Here is an 18,216-nt window from a genome sequence, read left to right on the forward strand (position 1 = left end):
AAATCCCATGGACGGAGGAGCCTGGTAGGCTGCAGTCCATGGGGTCGCTAAGAGTCAGACATGACTGAGCGACTTCACTTTCACTTTTCATTTTCATGCACTGGAGAAGGAAATGGCAACCCACTCCAGTGTTCTTGCCTGGAGAATCCCAGGGATGGGGGAGCCTGGTGGGCTGCCGTCTATGGGGGTCGCACAGAGTCGGACACGACTGAAGCGACTTAGCAGCAGCAGCAGCTCACATGACTACTGGAAAAACCATAACTTTGACTACACGGAACTTTGTCGGTAAAGTAATGTTGCTGCTTTTTGATATGCTGTCTAGGTTGGTCATAGCTTTTCTTCCAAGGACCAAGCATCTTTTAATTTCATGGCTGCAGTCACCGTCTGCAGTGATTTGGGAGCCCAAGAAAATAAAGTCTGTCACTGTTTCAATTGTTTCCCCATCTGTTTGCCATGAAGTGATGGGACCGGAGGCCATGATCTTCGTTTTTTCAATGTTGAGTTTTAGCTAGCTTTTTTACTCACCTCTTTCATACTCATCAAGAGGCTTTTTAGTTCCTCTTTGCTTTCTGCCATAAGGGTGGTGTTGTCTGCATATCTGATGTTATTGATGTTTCACCTGGCAACTTTGGTTCCAGCTTGTGCTTCATCCAGTCCAGCATTTCGCATAATGTAGTCTGCATATAAGTTAAATAAGCAGGGTCACAATATACAGCCTTGACATACTCCTTTCCCATTTTGGAACTAGTCTGTTGTTCCATGTCTGGTTCTAACTTGACACTGTTAGATCTGTTGCTTCTTGACCCGCATACAGATTTCTTGAGAGGCAGGTAAGTTGGTCCGGTATTCCCATCTCTTGAAGAATTTTCCACAGTTTGTTACGATCTACACAGCCAAAGACTTTAATGTATTCAATGAAGCAAAAGTAGATGTTTTTCTGGAATTCTCTTGCTTTTTCTATGATCCAGTGGATGTTGGCAATTTGATCTCTGGTTCCTCTACCTTTTCCAAATATAGCTTGAACATCTGAAAGTTCTTGGTTCATGTGCTGTTGAAGCCCAGCTTGGAGAATTTTGAGCATTATTTGTTAGTGTGTGAAATGAGTGCAATTCTGCGGTAGTGTGAGCATTCTTTGGCATTGCCTTTCTTTGGGATTGGAATGAAAATCATCTCACATAGATAGAATATTAAGGAAATAGAAAAAAAAAAAACATGTTTTTTTTCTTGTGATGAGAACTCTTAGGATTTACTCTCAATAACTTTCATATTCAAATACAGCAGTTTTTTTAAATTTGTTTTTTATTGAAATATAGTGACTCAGCAGGTAACGAATCCACTTGCAGCGCAGGAGACACAGGAGATGCGGATTCGATCCCTGGGTTGGGAAGATCCCCTGGAGGAGACAATGGCAACCCACTCCAGCATTCTTGCTTGGAAAATCCCATGGACAAAGGAGTCTGGCAGGTAACAGTTCAAAGAGTCACAAAGGGTCAGACACAACTGAGCGACTAAGCACAGCACATATTTGAATTACACTATTGTGTTAATTACTGCTGTACAGCAAAATGACTCAGTACATATATATACATTCTTTTTCAAGTTCTTTCCAATTACAGTTTATCATAGGATTTGAATACAGTTCTCTGTGCTATGTAGTAGGACCTTGTTGTTTATCCTTTCTTTATACACCAGTTTGCATCTCATACTGCAGTGTTAACTATATCTCTCAATTTGTACATTACATCCCTAGTGCTTATTTATCTTATAACTGGAAGTCCGTACCTTTCGACCACCTTCATCCAACTTTGCCTCCTTCTCACCCCAGGTAACTAGAAATCTGATCACTTTTTCTATGAGTTTGTTTGTTTTTGAAATATAATTGACCCAAAACACTGTTAGTTCCTGGTACACAGCAAGATGATTTGATATTTCTGTGCATTTCAAAATGATTGCCCTGGTAAGTCTAGTTATTATCTGTCACTGTACAGAGATATGGTATAATCGTTAGCTATATCCCCACACTGTATGTTTCATGCCTGTGACTCATTTCTTTTGTAAGCGAGAATTTGTACCTCAATCTCTCTCACCTTTTTCTCTCCTCCCTCCACTCCCACCCCCAGATAATAATTTTAATGAATAGTTCTTATTAATTTTTCCTAGTTGGAACAGCATGCCTTTTCATACTTTATTTCTCAAACATATTCACAATTGTTTGGTGAAAACAAGGGGTTTCGTTTTAAAAATGATAATCTTATTCAATTTTAATAAAGGCCTATTCTGTTTCCACTGCTTGTGTTTAATGCCGTGAGCTTTTCAGACAGTGATGTCTATCATTTCATCAATCTAAGGTGGTGTTTGTGCTCTTTAGAAGTGTTACATCATGGAAAGGTTTTCTTTTTGGTAGTATACTTTTGCAGTAATAATTTAGCCACAGTACATGCAGTGATTTGGGAAAAACAAGTTTTAAGCCCTTGTGATCATAAATTGAAGTCAGTTTAAAAAGAAAAAAAATTATACCCCTTCTCCCACAGTCACTACCTTGCTAAATGTAGTCATTTCCTTGAGCTCTTGTACGAAAGGGCCACAAATGGGGTAGCTTAACAGAAATTTATTCTGTCGTGGTTCAGGTGCCTATAGGGCCCACTCCAGTACTCTTGCCTGGTGGACTACGGTCCAGGGGGTCACAAAGAGCCAGACACAATTGCGTGACTGAGCAGGCACACACGCAGGACCATGTTCCCTGCCAAGGCTCTGGGGGAGGATTCTTCCTTGCCTCTTCCAGCTTACGATGGCTCTAAGCATTCATTGCCTGGTGGCTTCATAACACTAATCCTTGCCTGTTTTCACATAGCCTTTTTTGTGTCTCTGTGTGTTCTTTTATGTCTCTTATTATCCTTATTAATATTGTTGTTATTATACTTAATACCACCCTAATCCAGTGTCCTCTCATCTTGATCCTTATCTCAAGTATGTGTACAAAGACCCTATTTCCAAACAAGGTCACAACCTGAGGTTCTGATAGGTAGGAACTGGTGGGGAGAGGACACTGTTTAACCCATTAGATTACAGATGATTTAACCTGGATAGCAAGAGTAACTTGGTTAAATGGTAATAGGCAAGAAGCTATCATTGATCATTATTAATTTTGCATATTCGTCTATTATATAATTTATCCTATTGTATTATAGTTATTTGTTATATTTACTCACTTACCTCTTACATTAAATCATAAGAAAGCAAAGATTGTCTTTTTTCTTGACATAATGCACTTAACAAAATGCTCATTTATGTTAATATTAATATCCATTTCTGTATATGTCACAGCAAAAAATCAAGTAGGTTAGGATAGAACCTTAGAGTTAGTTCAGTCCCTACCATCAGTCTGCACCTCTGTGCTGCTGCTACTAAGTCACTTCAGTCGTGTCCGACTCTGTGCGACCCCCATAGACGGCAGCCCACCAGGCTCCCCCATCCCTGGGATTCTCCAGGCAAGAACACTGGAGTGGGTTGCCATTTCCTTCTCCAATGCATGAAGGTGAAAAGTGAAAGTGAAAGTGAAGTTGCTCAGTCGTGTCCGACTCTTAGCGACCCCATGGACTGCAGCCTATCAGGCTCCTCCGTCCATGGGATTTTCCAGGCAAGAGAACTGGAGTGGGGTGCCATTGCCTTCTCCGACACCTCTATGGGTCATGAGCTAATATACAAACCAGCTAGATAAGGCTATAGACGTGGCTGCAGTCATGTTCTCTTTAGTTTCCAATTCATTGTTCTTTCTACGTTGTCGGGTTGTCTCCGTATTAAAAGGTTTAAATGTGAGTATCCTTAGAATGCTGTTAAAAGCATGCAGTCATTCCAACCCTGGGTACTAACCTATGTTCAGAAGCCTTAACTCTTCAAGGTGTAGAGTTTCTCTCTGTGTATGCAATTTAAAAAGTTCAGTCTAACCCACAAGAATACTTTCAGGAATATCTTTGCAATTCATACATGGCATGAAAGACCACTCAAGATAGGAAAGGATAAAGGATGACTCCAACACTCTGGGGGGAGGGTCAGGTGGTTGAGATGGTCAAGGCTGAGTCAGGTGGTTTGACTTTGATCTTGAAGTGGCTGCTACTTAGTTGGACAAATCACCTTATCTCTGAACCGTTCTTCCCCATCAGATGAGCTACTAGGTTCCTTCTAGTTCTGTTCTAAGAGTGAGTATCACTGTTTATCATTCTGCGTGCAGGCTTTTCATTCCTACTAGCTTCTGGCTAGGGACCACTTCTGTTTCTCAGTGGTCATAGCAACTAGTATTACTACAGTGACTTCCTTATGGTAGGGAGCTTGTTAACCAGGCCTTGCTAGTGATACTAGATGAGGAGCAAAACCCAACTAGGCTATGCTGAGCCCAGTGTTGAAAGCCAGAAGACTCAGAGCATCCACAGTCTGTAGCCACGGCTGCAGCAAGCACCCTAGGACACAGACAGATAGATAGATTGGTTCTGAGTCAGCTTCCTGTATCCTGTAGAGTCAAGAGGAAGACCTGCACACAGCAGCGGGCTTGTGAACAATGGTCACTTCCTGTGACCAGGAGACTGGAGAGAGTCTCTAAGGACTGGAGGACACTCCCTGTTCATCGGGCGCTTTCAGGCAGGAGTACTCCTGGGGCCTCTTCAGATCTGTAATAAAACTTCAAAACAATCTGTCACTTTTTAAATCTGTGTTAAAGAGTGTACAGTAAAGTAAGCCTTGAACTTGCCAGAGTGAATTTTAGCTTTCTAGTGGAGGATGAGATACTTAGTGATATACTAATAACTGCAACAGAGTTAGAAGTTCACATACTTGTGAATGCATCTTGTGTGTGTGTCTTTATTTCCACATCTGAAAAATGGCAATGCCATAGAAGTGTAACACCCTTCACATTTTTTATCCTAACACAAAAGCATATTAATAGTGTGTGTGTATGTTAGTCACTTCAGTCATGTCTGACTCTTTGCTACCCCAAGAGCTGTAGCCCCCCCAGGCTCTTCTGCCCATGGGATTCCCCAGACAAGAATACTAGAGTGGGTTGCCATTTCATTCTTCAGGGGACCTTTCCAACCCAGGGATCGAACCCAGGTTGCCTGCATTGCAGGCAGATTCTTTACTGTCTGGGCCATCAGGGAAGCCCATGTTAATAGTAGTGGTATCTATAGTAGTAGTAATAACAACAGTAGTCAGTGCTTCCATAGTACTTTACAATTTGTCTGGCTCTGTTTTGAGCCCATTTATGTAGACTCAGCTGTGTGTACAATTTCATATTGCAACGTTTAGTGCCAGATCTGTAGTAGTATATGAGTTGTTCCACATGAGAAAGAGTGTGACTAGCAAAAGAATAATGATGACAAAGCATAGTCGTGATAATTAATAGCAAACAGTGAAACCGAATCGAGGGATTTCTTTTTTGTGTTGTCGATCACGTGAGGTGCTCCATCTGCTTCAATGGAAAATGCTGAGAGATAAAGACAAACTAAACCCAGCCCTCACGCTGCCCAGCACTGGACCACACGAACAGCCACTGCCCACCTCCCGGCTCCCCTCACTTTCCCAGATGATCCTGGCCGATTCCAGGGTGTGAAACTCCCCGTGAAAGATAGGGAGGTGTCAGCAGCTCAGCCCAGAAAGCTGGGGATTGGGCAGTGGCTTCCTGTAATCCCCGGTGCTGGCTGGCTGCCCCGTTCTTGGCAGTGAGGGCTGGGCGGTGGGCTGGAGACAGCTGTGTGAGCCCTGCTGCCTGCGCGGCCCGGAGCACTGGCCCCTCATGGAACTGCCGCACCATGTTCTGCCTGAAAGGTGAGGGGGCTTTGGGCCCACCAGGGTGGTGAAATAGAAGAATGTTCATTCAGCATCAGAAACGAGGGCTGATTCTCTTAAAATCAAAGTTGGAGAGAGTTTTGTTAAGTATGAAAGTGAAAAAGTCATTGTTCTTTTCTGGTTGCAAACAGGAAGAAAGACCTCCTGCTGGGGAGATGGAATTTTTCTTTTAGACAGGATATTTCTCTGTTTGGATGCGTTTGGGATGTGTTTTGTCATAGACTAAGTAATTAAAAGTTTAGAATGAAAGGCAACTTCATCATCTAAGTGGGCATGGTTTACAGTTGGGGTATGAGTCCTGTTAGAGAAGTTTTCATGTGATGAGTTGCTCGTGGAAAGGGCTAGAGAGAATAAGAAGCGGGGAGCAATCCTATTACTTGCAGCTTTAATGTATGAACTTAGGAATGAAATTAATTTTACCATAGAATAGAGATTCTTGTCCTAGCTATGTGTGTATGGACTATAGCGCTTTGGGAAGTACTGGAAGATGGTAACTATATAGAATATATGTACTGATTCTCCCATTAGTTGCAGAGTGCTTTTCTCTCTTTAGGCTATTATTTTTTCTTCAACTCTTTTTCTTCCAACTCATTGTAATTATAATTTAAGCATTTGAGAATGTGTTCTTCAATGAGATTGTTGGAATGGGGGAGTTCAAGTGAATTTCCTTGGAACTGGAGTCGACTATTTTGTTCATATCTTTCAGTGTATGTCAGCCTGTTGATGTGAAATTCTTGACAGTTTTTCAATTTGGGGAAGTAAAGTGAGCCTGGCTTGCTTTGCTGATGGCTTTTCTGTCCTCCCTCTGTCCTCACTGTGTTTCTAAGCTGCAGACCAGTTTTCTCTACTCTCAGCCTTTACAGTTTTAACCCTAACCTGACACCTTAAAAGCCACCCAAGTCTTTAATATTGAATTCTGAGTTTGAGTTATTTGTTTATATGGTTGGTACAAATTTGATCAAATTGACAAGGTAAAAACAGGAAAGAACTTCACATCTTTTCCTCCCTAAGAGTTCAACTAATTCTTATTTTAGTGTATTTAGTTGAAATGGATTTCTAAGGCAACCCATCAGCTGAAGTGAATTTGAGTGTTTCTGAAAAAATATTCTTAGGTGAAATGAGTCATGGGCCCTCCTGACGCTGTTTCTCAAAAAATTGTTTGCTCCCAAAAAAGTGTGACTAAGAAGAGCCACAGTTCAGTATCATTGGATGAGGATGCCTGCGATCCTGGTGTCATCTCCCCAGCTGAAGTCATTATGATCTAATGATAGCTTCCGGTTTAGAGTTTCTAATTGAATGCAGGTGTGCAGTTGTTGCAGGGCATGTCTTCTGTTGCTTCAGTGTATTTGCCCCACCCATTCCCATCACAGCAATTTCATTTTATAAAGGAATCTTACCAGTTTCATGGACTCTTAGTTTCCGAGGTAACTTGGGAGTTTGAGAAAGTCAAATGAGTGGCATATGATAGCAACTGAGTGAGTGCTTTTATGCTGAAGTGTGTGTTCTAATCAGGAGTCCACAATCCCTTTTAAAATCTACTTTCCCATTTCCCAGCAGCCAGGACAACCGTTGACATTTGCTCTCTTCCTGTGATTTGTAGCCTCTAGGTTTATAATAATGATTTTTAGGTTGCCCTCTAGGCCCGACGTGTATGGCCAACCCCTGATAAAGTCATGGTGAGATTAAGCGCAGGAATATCAAGGGCTGCTTGGGATGCTTGTGTCCTTCCTGCATTTGTGTTTGCCTCTGTTGGAGGCTTTTTCAGAGGATTTCACTAATTGGCCTGTTTCTGTGGCTCATTGAGGTCCTAGGAGCTCTTTAAGTCTGTCTTTATGATTTGCGTGGATATTAAAGGAAGCATGATTGCCCTTCTTTTGGGTTAAATCATGTCTTGTGTATTTCTTTTAATTGTTAAAAGAAAACACATCAAACAGCCTCCCACATGCATGCAGAGTTTCCTTTTCCCCATTCAGGCTAGTTGTTTTTTTTTTCTTGAAGTCATGTCTACTCAGTTTTTGGTCGATTTGGTGCTAGCAAAATTGCCTTCTTGGAAGAGAGATGTCATCTTTATCATTGCTGTTGACTATAATAGCTCATGTAGTTATAATCTCTACTCTCTACTGTTGCCATTGAAATAGCTCAAATACATTCACTCCACCCAGGTTTTTTCCCCATGAGCAACATCTGAGCTCCCAGTCTCTGGGAACATGTTCTCTCAAGTTCTGCCCAGTCCCTGTCGGTAACAAAGCCATGGTGTGTTGTTCTTCACTGTGTAATCAGGGGTCTTGGAAGTGAGTTTCCAGCTTATTAAATAATATGATTAACAGAAAACTACCTTGCATATATTGTATACCATTCATGGATTACTTTATTCAGAAAAATTAGAATAAAATATCTTTACTTCTAAAATTGCATGGAATACAATTAAGTTTTCCTGAGACACTTCAGAAAATGCAAATTTCTTAATTACAGTGTGCCAGCTTCATCTTTATAAATATTAATTATCTGTTCAGTGCATCTCTAACTGTGAAGACTAGGTTTTTGGCTTTTAATTTCCAATCCATCATGGATATTTTGTAAAACATAGAATCACATGCTGTGGGCTATCACCACAATGTCAAACAGCTGTAATAAAGTTCTTAAACATTTATTTCATTTCCTGTTGTAATCTTACTGTGTCCTGGTAACAAGGCGTTGGCACTATTTAGTAGACAAATCTGTAGTAGTTTCCTAGAGAGACTGCAACAAATTACCACTAAGTGAGTGGCTTGAAACAGAAATGTCTTCTCTCACAGTTCTAGAAGCCAGAGTCTGACAACGAGTTGTTGGCACGGCCATTGTCTCTCCACAGTCTCGAGGGTGGAATCTTTCCTGGCTTCTTCCAGTTCCTGGTGGCCTCAGGCATTTCATGACTTGTGGCAGCACCTCTGCCTCTGTCTTCGCATGGCCTTCTTCCCTAGGAGTCTGTCTGTGACTGTCACTTGGTTTTCTTATTAGGACATCTGTCATTGGATTTAGCGTTCACCCTCCTCCGGTATATGACCTCATCTTAGCTGATTACATCTGTAAAAACTCTGTTTCCAAATAAGGTCACATTCTCAGGTTCCCAGTGGACATGGTTTGGGGGGCACTAGACACCCCATTAGGATGCCTAGTTGCTTGGATTGAGAGTAGCATCATAGGAGATGTATTTAGTGGAGAGCTGTAAGGATGGCCATCCAGTATAGCTGTTTTGATAATATATTTGAAATGTGTAGCATTGTAAGTTTGACCAGTCTGTGTAGTTAGAAGGGTTGAATATGTGCCTACTACAATCAGTCATGCAAAAGAAAACATTGCCTTTTTGTTTCCTATAAATTACCCAGTTTCCTTCATATACTCTGATCCTGCTGAGAAGGGGGAAAAACAAAAAAACAAAATCGAACTTTACTTCACTGCAGTCAACCCAGTGTGAGCCAAAAATTTAAACAGTTGCATTAGCTAGCTCAGGCTGTGGGATGACTCGGTCTCTCAGAATTCTCCTGTTATCTCTTCTCTTCAAAGTGGATTCTGTTGTTCAGTTTCTCCCTTGTTAATATAACAAAAGTGATGCCTGCTAAATTGTGTACTTTTTGTATTGTGGACTTGCTCCTTACATAATTTTTGAAATGTTGGAGAAGGATACGTCTATATAGTTGAGTTTAAAAAAATAAGGTATTATTTTGAAAATGTCCTTTCTCTGAATGTGGAAATGATAAATATATACATCCTTTTGTACTCTAAAAATAATTTCAGTACACTTTGTGAGCATCATGGATCTTAAGCTTCTGAATTTAGTATTGGATTTTACCTGGTCCGGATTCTCTCCAGGGATTTCAACCTGGCTTCAATGTTGGTCTAGATTCTTTCCCTTACTCTGCTCTTATGGGATGTCCAAGATCTAGAAATTGAGTTTCATGGATTAGAAAAGTGGTGCATTCTGTCGACAGGGTGTATCCCAGCTGCCTGCATACTTAGCATGGTAGGGTCCCGTCTATATCCTTTTCTGCTTCACAAGTTACAGATTTAGGAAAGCCTTTAGGTTGCCTAATAATAGCAGAGTTATGTTGGAGATTACAGCGATGAACTATGTCAGGCATGTGCGTCTGCTCCCGAGAGGGCAGTTCATCCTAGAAACCCTGTTCTGTCCTTCCTCGTCGTGCACCCCAGAGCAGATCACAGACCTCTTCCCAGTTGTCTCGTGCGTGTTGTACATGAGAAAGGATTCCTCAGATTCTTTTCTTGGCAGCATTTGGAAAATAATGTCTGGAATCAGAAACAGATTTGTTATTTCTGTGCTGAAACAAGTGCATTTTTTTCAAGTTAGCAAGCAACCATTTGCTCTGGACGGTTCCCCTACCCCTTCTTCCCACCTTTTATAAATCCAGTAATAAACTGTCAAGTAAGCATTGAGCAGAGTTGACGCTATTTTACTATTTGATTCTGAGTATCATTTTGAAAGGCTTGAACAATCAAAATGTGAAGTGACCTCAGGAATCTTGTATCTGGGTGAATCTGGACATTTCGTTATCATACTTTAATATTTTGAATTTTACTTAAATTTAAATTAGCCATAGCCTTTAGAGCCATAGTCCTGTAAGACTTTCTTCCCTCCTTTCATTTAAAAATTGCATATAATTGCTAGCCAGTAACCTACAGCTACCGGGGGGAATTCACATTTGCTCAATCTGCAATTTAAAGTAGCACTTTTAATAAACACACTGATGATATCATGCATTTTTCAAACTGGCAGGCAAAGCCCTTGAAATTTAATAAACCAAATAAAGCTAGCCTTTTATTTCCTTTGTCTTTCCCTTGAAAACTTGATCATGCTTTCCGGTTCTCTTTCTTCCTTCCACTACTAATCAAAATCTTGCTTTTAAATATATTGCAGCAGAAGCCAGATCACTGTGCTGAAGAGATGATATAATAGAAACTAGGAGATAGAAACTGCTATGAAAGAGCAGTTAACAGAGCTTTGCTGCCAGAAGCGTGCAGGGCTAGGGGTCTGCTTGTCTGTGGAGCATGCTCTGTGCAAGGAGAGTGCCCTGTGATTCGTTGGAACTGAATCAAATGACGAATTACCAAAAGCATTGGCAAAGGTTCCCATGAGTTTCTTTCTCCATTTGAGGATCTCCTGTCCCATTTTTACCTTTTCTTGTTTTCTTTATCTGCTGATTTCCATATCTTTTTTCTAGTTATTCCGTTTGCTCCTTTCCTCCTCCTCTGATTGCATATTGATGGGGGTTGTATTATCCCTACGCCAGATTGATCTCCCTCTAGTTAAGAAGGTGTGATCAGTAATCTGCACATGCCTTAGTTAAAGGTGATAGTTAATAGATGAAGGCAGATGGACCAGTGTGATAAAGGCAATTTACCCCTCAGGACGTCATGTCACCACCATCAGCCAGACACAAAGGTATGCATGGATATGTATTTTTCTATTTTAAACATCAGGAAAAAATCCTGCTGAAACAACCTAAGGGCTTTAAAAGCAATTAATAGGTTTTGCATGATTGGACATATTGGTGATGCAGAGTAGGAATATGGATATTCTTAAATTTGAAAAATGTCCCTTGGTTTATTAAATCATAGATAGCAGTTGGATTTGAGATAAAGAGGTCTTCATTTGACGGGCAGTAGTATAATGACAAACTATTGGGTATCATATTAGCAATGTCCATCGTCCATCTGCTGATTAGGTCATGTTTATCAGGTTTTGTTAACTTGGACTTTAGACTTTGTATTGTTGTTACTGCCAAAATGTGGTTAATGCCAAGAGCCATTGAAACAAAGGCCGTGATGACTTGAACGAGGATTTAATTTGAGGGGTTAATTACATGATAATTTGGGTTACTTGCATGATAAGAGAAATGTAAGTGCTCATTGCCACTTCTTCATTGGAATGTCTTCTTATAACAAAAAGATATAAATAGCATAAACTGAGCTTTAGGAACCAGGAGTTGAAATATAGTCTTAAGCTAATTTATATTTAAGTGGAGTATGGTTTTCAAAGGTCAGGTTATATATTACATGTTTGCTCTTGAGAAATTTGGCAAGACTGCATTTGGAAACAAAAGGGGAAAATTCCCTCCTCTGATGACCATAAGAGGACATCTGTGCTATTTCTGGTCTTATTTCACGGAGTGAAACTGTGCAAGCTTCGGAAACTTTTAGAATGAAAGTTGTGCCACATGCCTCCACTCTCCCGAGTCACTGGTGAGCGGAGGAGGAGGGAGGGAAAGGGACACTGCCACATGCCTAGGGAGTGTTCTTAGGAGAAGGAGGCACAGGGCATCCAGGAGGGTTAAAGAGGCGTCAGGAGAAGGCAGGTGTACAGGAGATGTCAGAGTTGGTTAGAAGACTGGCTGGGGAAACTAAGTAAGTAGTGACTTTTCTGTTTTCAAACAGAAAAGTTTCCTCAGCCAGTCTACCATAGAAGATGCCCATGAGGTGGCATGGCAGAGAGAGCCAGGCATAGGGGAGCCCCTAGTCCCAGGTGGTCCTGCATCTTACCTTCTTTGGCCATCTCTTTCAAATTTGTTGGAGTTTTTCTTTACCCCTTTCCTCTTTCTTAAGAGGATAAAAGAAACTTTAGCCCCTTCTATTCCTTACAAAAAGTGTTGCTGAAACAGACTACCTAGTTTTATGCAAAAAATGCATATTATCCCACAGTGGCTAATTTATATATATATAGATTCACCCAAAATTTGTTGATACCCTGAAATACCTCTTGAGGTTCATCACATCTGACTGAAATGTTTTGACAGAGTTTGGGGTGTAAGTATTCATCAGATGTTGATGGGACTTACCTTGTGCCTGGTTTCCCTTGCCCCAGAAAAGCCCCCCTTCTCCCATACTCCCAGACTTTTTCCCCAGGCCTGGGTCTTCTCAGCACCCAAGCCCTTTCCAGCTGCTTTCCTGTCCGCTCAAAAGGCACCACTACTTGTGCCTGCTTTGAAGGGGCAGGGGGAGTTCTTCTTTCCCCAAGTTTACTTTGAGTACAAAGCAAGGCCAGAGATTTTTCTTAAGGTTTTCTCTGCTAATGACCACCCAGATAATAAAACATCAACAGATTAGTGAAGAAGATTCAAGAAATCCCAGCTGTGTCCATTAATAATATAAGCCTGAATAAAAATCTCTTAACTGTGACAGTAGCATGCGTGACTGCTCAGTCGCTCAGTCGTGTCCAGCTCTTTGCGACCCCATGGATGGTAGCTCGCCAGGCTCCTCTGTTCGTGGGATTCTCCAGGTAGGAATACTGGAGTGAGCTGCCATTTCCTCCTCCTGTGGATCTTGCTGACCCAGGGACTGAACCCATGTCTTTTATGTCTCCTGCACTGGCAGGTGGATTCTTACCACCGAGCAGCATGAGAGTAGCATCTACTTGACAAAAGATTGAGGAGTAAATAATAACTTACATAAGATGCTAGACATTTTATCACAAGTATGTAGTAAAGTGCTTCATAAAGTTACTGATTAGAGCTTCCTTGGGTTTTCTGAAAGTAAAAACTAATTTGTATTAATACCATAATTTAGGAAGACGGTGTAACTATATAGTGAGAAAGGCAGATATATTTCTGGTTTTTCATTGCAACATATTTACACCAACTTTTGTAAAGTTTTCTGGCATCACAGTTGTATAAATACACCCAGGTGAATACAAAGATTCATAAGTCACATATACTGGCAAATGAACGTTATAGCAACACAAATATTTTGAAAGCCAGGGAAGCCAAGGAGAATATCCTGACACAGTTCTAACTGCTCCAGCGGAAGTATTTGCTGCCACAGCATTTGAGACAAAAACCATTCCTTTATGGAAATGTTTTCTGGCAGAACATACACTTGATAAAAATCCTAAACAAGATTTGGACTACTCATGTGGTATATTTTTATAAAATTTTTATAAAATTGCGTGTATTGAAAAAAAAAGAAAAATCTCTCCATATCTGGATGAGAGGAATGGCTAGATGAGCGGTTTTATCCTTCATTGGTAGACATGTCTTTATTTCATGTTAACTGCTGAGGAATTGGTAACTGGCTCTCCGTACTCGAGTGTTTCTCCTTTCACTCAGCTCCTTCCTCCACTGGTAATTGACCCATTTTCCATCTCAGAGAGAAAAGTGAGTGAGTGTAAGAGTTGTCCAGATGAATTATCAGTAAGTTACAATGGAAGTTTAAAAAAAGCAGACTCAAAAGATGACATCGTACGTCCATCCTTCCAAAACTGCAGGGTCCATAAATTCCAAAAAGAGTAAATTTTTGATGGCTTAAAGCATGATTTAAAGCATTGGTTAACATGAGATAAAACATTAGTTTGATATTTGCTATCAACTTTTAGGTTTAAAATTATAAGACTGTGACAGAGATAGCTTGTTTTCAGTCACCCACTGAGAACACCTAAATTTAAAGTCCTGTACATTTTCTGCTTCCCACAGAAAGTTCATGTTGGTGTGGCAGATATTATGAATCTTTATTTGTATGCTTTTTGGCTTATGGTAACAAATTTGGCTGAAATTGAGTTTGTCTTAGTTGCTCTCTGTCTGTCACTCACCTTCATGAAATTGGTGAATAGATTCATTGTGGGACTGTTATCTGCAAAAGATAAAGTGTCTGTGAACTGACGGGAAAACAGGAACCCCTAAAATATGTGAGATTCCTTTAGCACATGACATACCAAAGGGTTCTCCTTGATTCCTGTTTTGGCCAGTGTCCGACTGGATTTCCTTTAAATTTCCCTTTGCCTCATTTCCACATTGGAAAGTGATCTGCCTGCTATATGTATGAAGACAAGCTTTCTTTGTCTCCTGCCTGATATTGGCCTCTAGCAACTCTTGTGTGAGGCCTGCAATCAGGTCACAGGCTTCTCACATCAGTTCTAAGACAGTTCTCTAATCAGTGTCAAGAACTTTTTGCTGCTTTCCGATAGGGGAATCCGGTATTAGTGATATACTGATAATTCCCACATTTCTCTCTGCAACCAAGACCGCTCCCCTAAATTTCAAATATGAATATCCAGCTGTCTCCTCCACATTTCCAACTGGGTGTCCAATGGGCTTCATGAACTCCTGGTGCCCCCTCCATCCCTTTACCCCCACATCTATTCCGCTGGAGCCTTCTTCATTCCCATAAGGGACAAACCTTTTTTTTTTTCCCAGTTGAATAAGCTATAAACCTTGAAGTCATGTATGACTCCTGTTGTTCTCTTACCCCCACCCCAGCCCTGGTTCAATGTGTCAGAAAATCCTGTTGACTCTGTATCTTTTCTGGGATCTGACTCCCTCTTGCCCCGTTCACTGCCACCTGCTTGCCTGGGTCTCACCTGGGCAGCTATCACAGCTTCCCTCAGCAGCCTATTTTCAACCCAGTAGCCAGAGTGAGCCTCTATGAGTTCATGCTACTCCTTTGCTCAAAACACGATTTTACTCAGAGTAAAAGCTCAAGCCTTGGCAATTTCTCTGTATTTTGGGGACATCAGTCACAGGCCAAAATCAAACCATGGAGGAGAAAGGTGGTTTTCTAAGCTACAGAACTGGTAGCTGGTCAGATCCTTTATTTTGGCAGAAAAGGAAAAGGTTTCCGTGCTGAAACTGCAGCCCCAGGTTAGCCGTGCTCTTGTCTGGTGCTCCTGGAAGGTGTAGTCTACTGAGAGGCCTTCGTCTTTTCTGCAGTGGGAGTAAAGATCATTCCAATCTCTGTCATTTTATCATCACATGTAGCCATCTGTATTTAGTGCAGCTACAGGTGTACCTTTAGTTTTTATAAAACGAGTTTGATAGAGTTTCTGTTGGAATTTTGGAAAATTGATTCCTATGGCTTTTTTTTTTTTCCCATAATAAAGATTCAGTTAGAACTAAATAGTAGGGAACCTGTCCATATTCAGTTAAGAAGCTAACTGAAATGTTTAAAAAGCAGCTCGGTTTTTATTCTTGTGCATATATTTCGTTTGCTGAGCTTGGTTTGTTATAAGGAATATCAGAAAGTGCTCTCATGATAAGTGCTTGATATTTTACTCTTTCATAGAACCATTGTTTGTTTGTTTTCCTTTCATAGCATTATTAAAATGGAGGGCAGGCTTTGACCCCACTCATTGAGTGGGATTTCTTTGGGACATACACTACGTCGTGTGTGTGGTAGTGATAGGTGCTGTGGCTTCCCTATTAAATTCTAAACTCCTTGAGGGCTTATCCCGTTGTCTTAACCAAGAAGGAATCCTAGTTGATATTTGTAATTAAGGGAGCTTCACTAGTGGCTCAGTGGTAAAGAATCCGCCTGCAGGAGACATGGGTTTGATCCCTGGGTCAAGAAGATCCCCTGGAGAAGGAAATGGCAACCCACTCTAGTTTTCTTGCCTGGAAAAATCCCATGGGCAGAGGAGCCTGGCGGGCTACAGCCCATAGGGTTGCAAAAGAGTCAGGCAGCACTTAGCAACTAGACAGCAACAACGGTTTGTAATTGAAGAAATGAAGTGTAGTGTTCAATATAGTTCAGGTAAAGAGGACTTGAGCCATCACTCTCCATGAAAATAAAAGGATTCTTTTGAGTATAACTTAAAAATAGAAACATGGATTTTTCTACTTCCAATGGGACTGAAAATATGAAGGCAATAAGCAGAGCAAGAAAGATTTTTAACTTTCGAAGTTTTATGTTCTATAACAACTGGGTAGAAAAACCCAGTGTGACAGTTTCAATCAGTAATGACTTAAAAGAGGGGGAAGGAAGCTGATCATGGAAGAGGAGAAAGGTTAATGTGTTTCTAGAAATTCAAACATTCAAGACAAATGAGTCTAGACTTTGTGGTGACGGGGCGGGGGATACGCTTCCCAGGGACCCTCAGCAAAACGGCCAGTCCCCTGCCGGCTCCTCTCAAGTACTGTTCTGAAGTGGTTACTCTTCTCTTAGAGGACTGAGGTTTTACTCACCACAGAGAAACAGCCTTCAAGCACTTTCTTCCCTCTTGAGTTTTCAACTGGAAAAAAAGAAAACCAAAGAACTAACACACTCCAATGCATAGTTCCAAGAATGAGCAATTGACTGTAGACTAAAGGGAAAAAAGTGATAAAGTTATCTTTAGAAATATGAGATCATTTTCTCATAGCAAGTCATCATGTAACTATGGGACTTTTTTATGTCTGTTTAAATATTTCTACTGACATTTTATCTTATTTGACCTTCTTATTCCTTATTCTAAAATTTTCAGATCCACTGGATTACTTTCCAGGGTTCTCCTGTGTGCTTTTCATTCTATTTCCATTACAACACTGTTCCCCATTTTCCATTTAACGTGCTTACAATTTGGTCACTGCGATTTTCCTGTCCATCTTAGGTGCAATGAGAACAAGCGGGTTATTTATTCAGGACCTTTCAGCAGAGCGTACCTCAAGGTGCTATTAGTATCTGTTGATTGAATGAGTGCCTGACCGCATTGAGGACTTTATTTCCTCCTCTTTACCTCTGTGAACTATTATGATTATTAAAAATTACAGGAACTTTGACTTGTAGATTGTGTTTTCAGCTCAATAAAATGAGAGTGATGGACCTGTCATTTTAATGACAAGTTGTTCAATTCAGTTCAGTCGCTCAGTTGTGTCCGACTCTTTGCGACCCCATGAATCGCAGCATGCCAGGCCTCCCTGTCCATCACCAACTCCCGGAGTTCACTCAAACTCACGTCCATCGAGTCAGTGATGCCATCCAGCCATCTCATCCTCTGTCGTCCCCTTCTCCTCCTGCCCCCAATCCCTCCCAGCATCAGAGACTTTTCCAATGAGTCAACTCTTCGCATCAGGTGGCCAAAGTACTGGAGTTTCAGCTTCAGCATCATTCCCTCCAAAGAAATCCCAGGGCTGATCTCCTTCAGAATGGACTAGTTGGATCTCCTTGCAGTCCAAGGGACTCTCAAGAGTCTTCTCCCACACCACAGTTCAAAAGCATCAATTCTTTGGCGCTCAGCCTTCTTCACAGTCCAACTCTCACATCCATACATGACCATAGGAAAAACCATAGCCTTGACTAGATGGACCTTTGTTGGCAAAGTAATGTTGAATATGCTATCTAGGTTGATCATAGCTTTCCTTCCAAGGAGTAAGCGTCTTTTAATTTCATGGCTGCAGTCACCATCTGCAGTGATTTTGGGGCCCAAAATAATGAAGTCTGACACTGTTTCCACTGTTTCCCCATCTATTTCCCATGAAGTGATGGGACCGGATGCCATGATCTTCGTTTTCTGAATGTTGAGCTTTAAGCCAACTTTTTCACTCTCCACTTTCACTTTGATCAAGAGGCTTTTTAGTTCCTCTTCACTTTCTGCCATAAGGGTGGTGTCATCTGCATATCTGAGGTTGTTGATATTTCTCCCGG

At 41.1% G+C, this 18,216-nt stretch overlaps 1 protein-coding gene across 3 annotated transcripts in view; it reads left to right on the plus strand.

Moving 5' to 3' along the window:
• The window catches only part of NHSL1 (NHS-like 1), a 146,248-nt gene that overhangs the window by 25,309 nt on the left and 102,723 nt on the right, over nt 1-18,216 (plus strand). Inside the window, exon 1 of one of the 3 annotated variants that reach the window (XM_010844222.1) lies at nt 5,097-5,814. The exons of the other annotated variants lie outside the window; for them this stretch is intronic. Within the exon in view, the coding sequence (XP_010842524.1) occupies nt 5,799-5,814 (16 nt within the window). The 5' untranslated portion in view covers nt 5,097-5,798. Of the gene's footprint in view, nt 1-5,096; nt 5,815-18,216 lie in introns of those variants that run through there. 3 annotated transcript variants of the gene reach the window in all.

Source organism: Bison bison, unplaced genomic scaffold (assembly GCF_000754665.1).
Source record: "Bison bison bison isolate TAMUID 2011002044 unplaced genomic scaffold, Bison_UMD1.0 scf7180017864198, whole genome shotgun sequence".
Classification (NCBI taxonomy): Eukaryota; Metazoa; Chordata; class Mammalia; order Artiodactyla; family Bovidae; genus Bison; species Bison bison.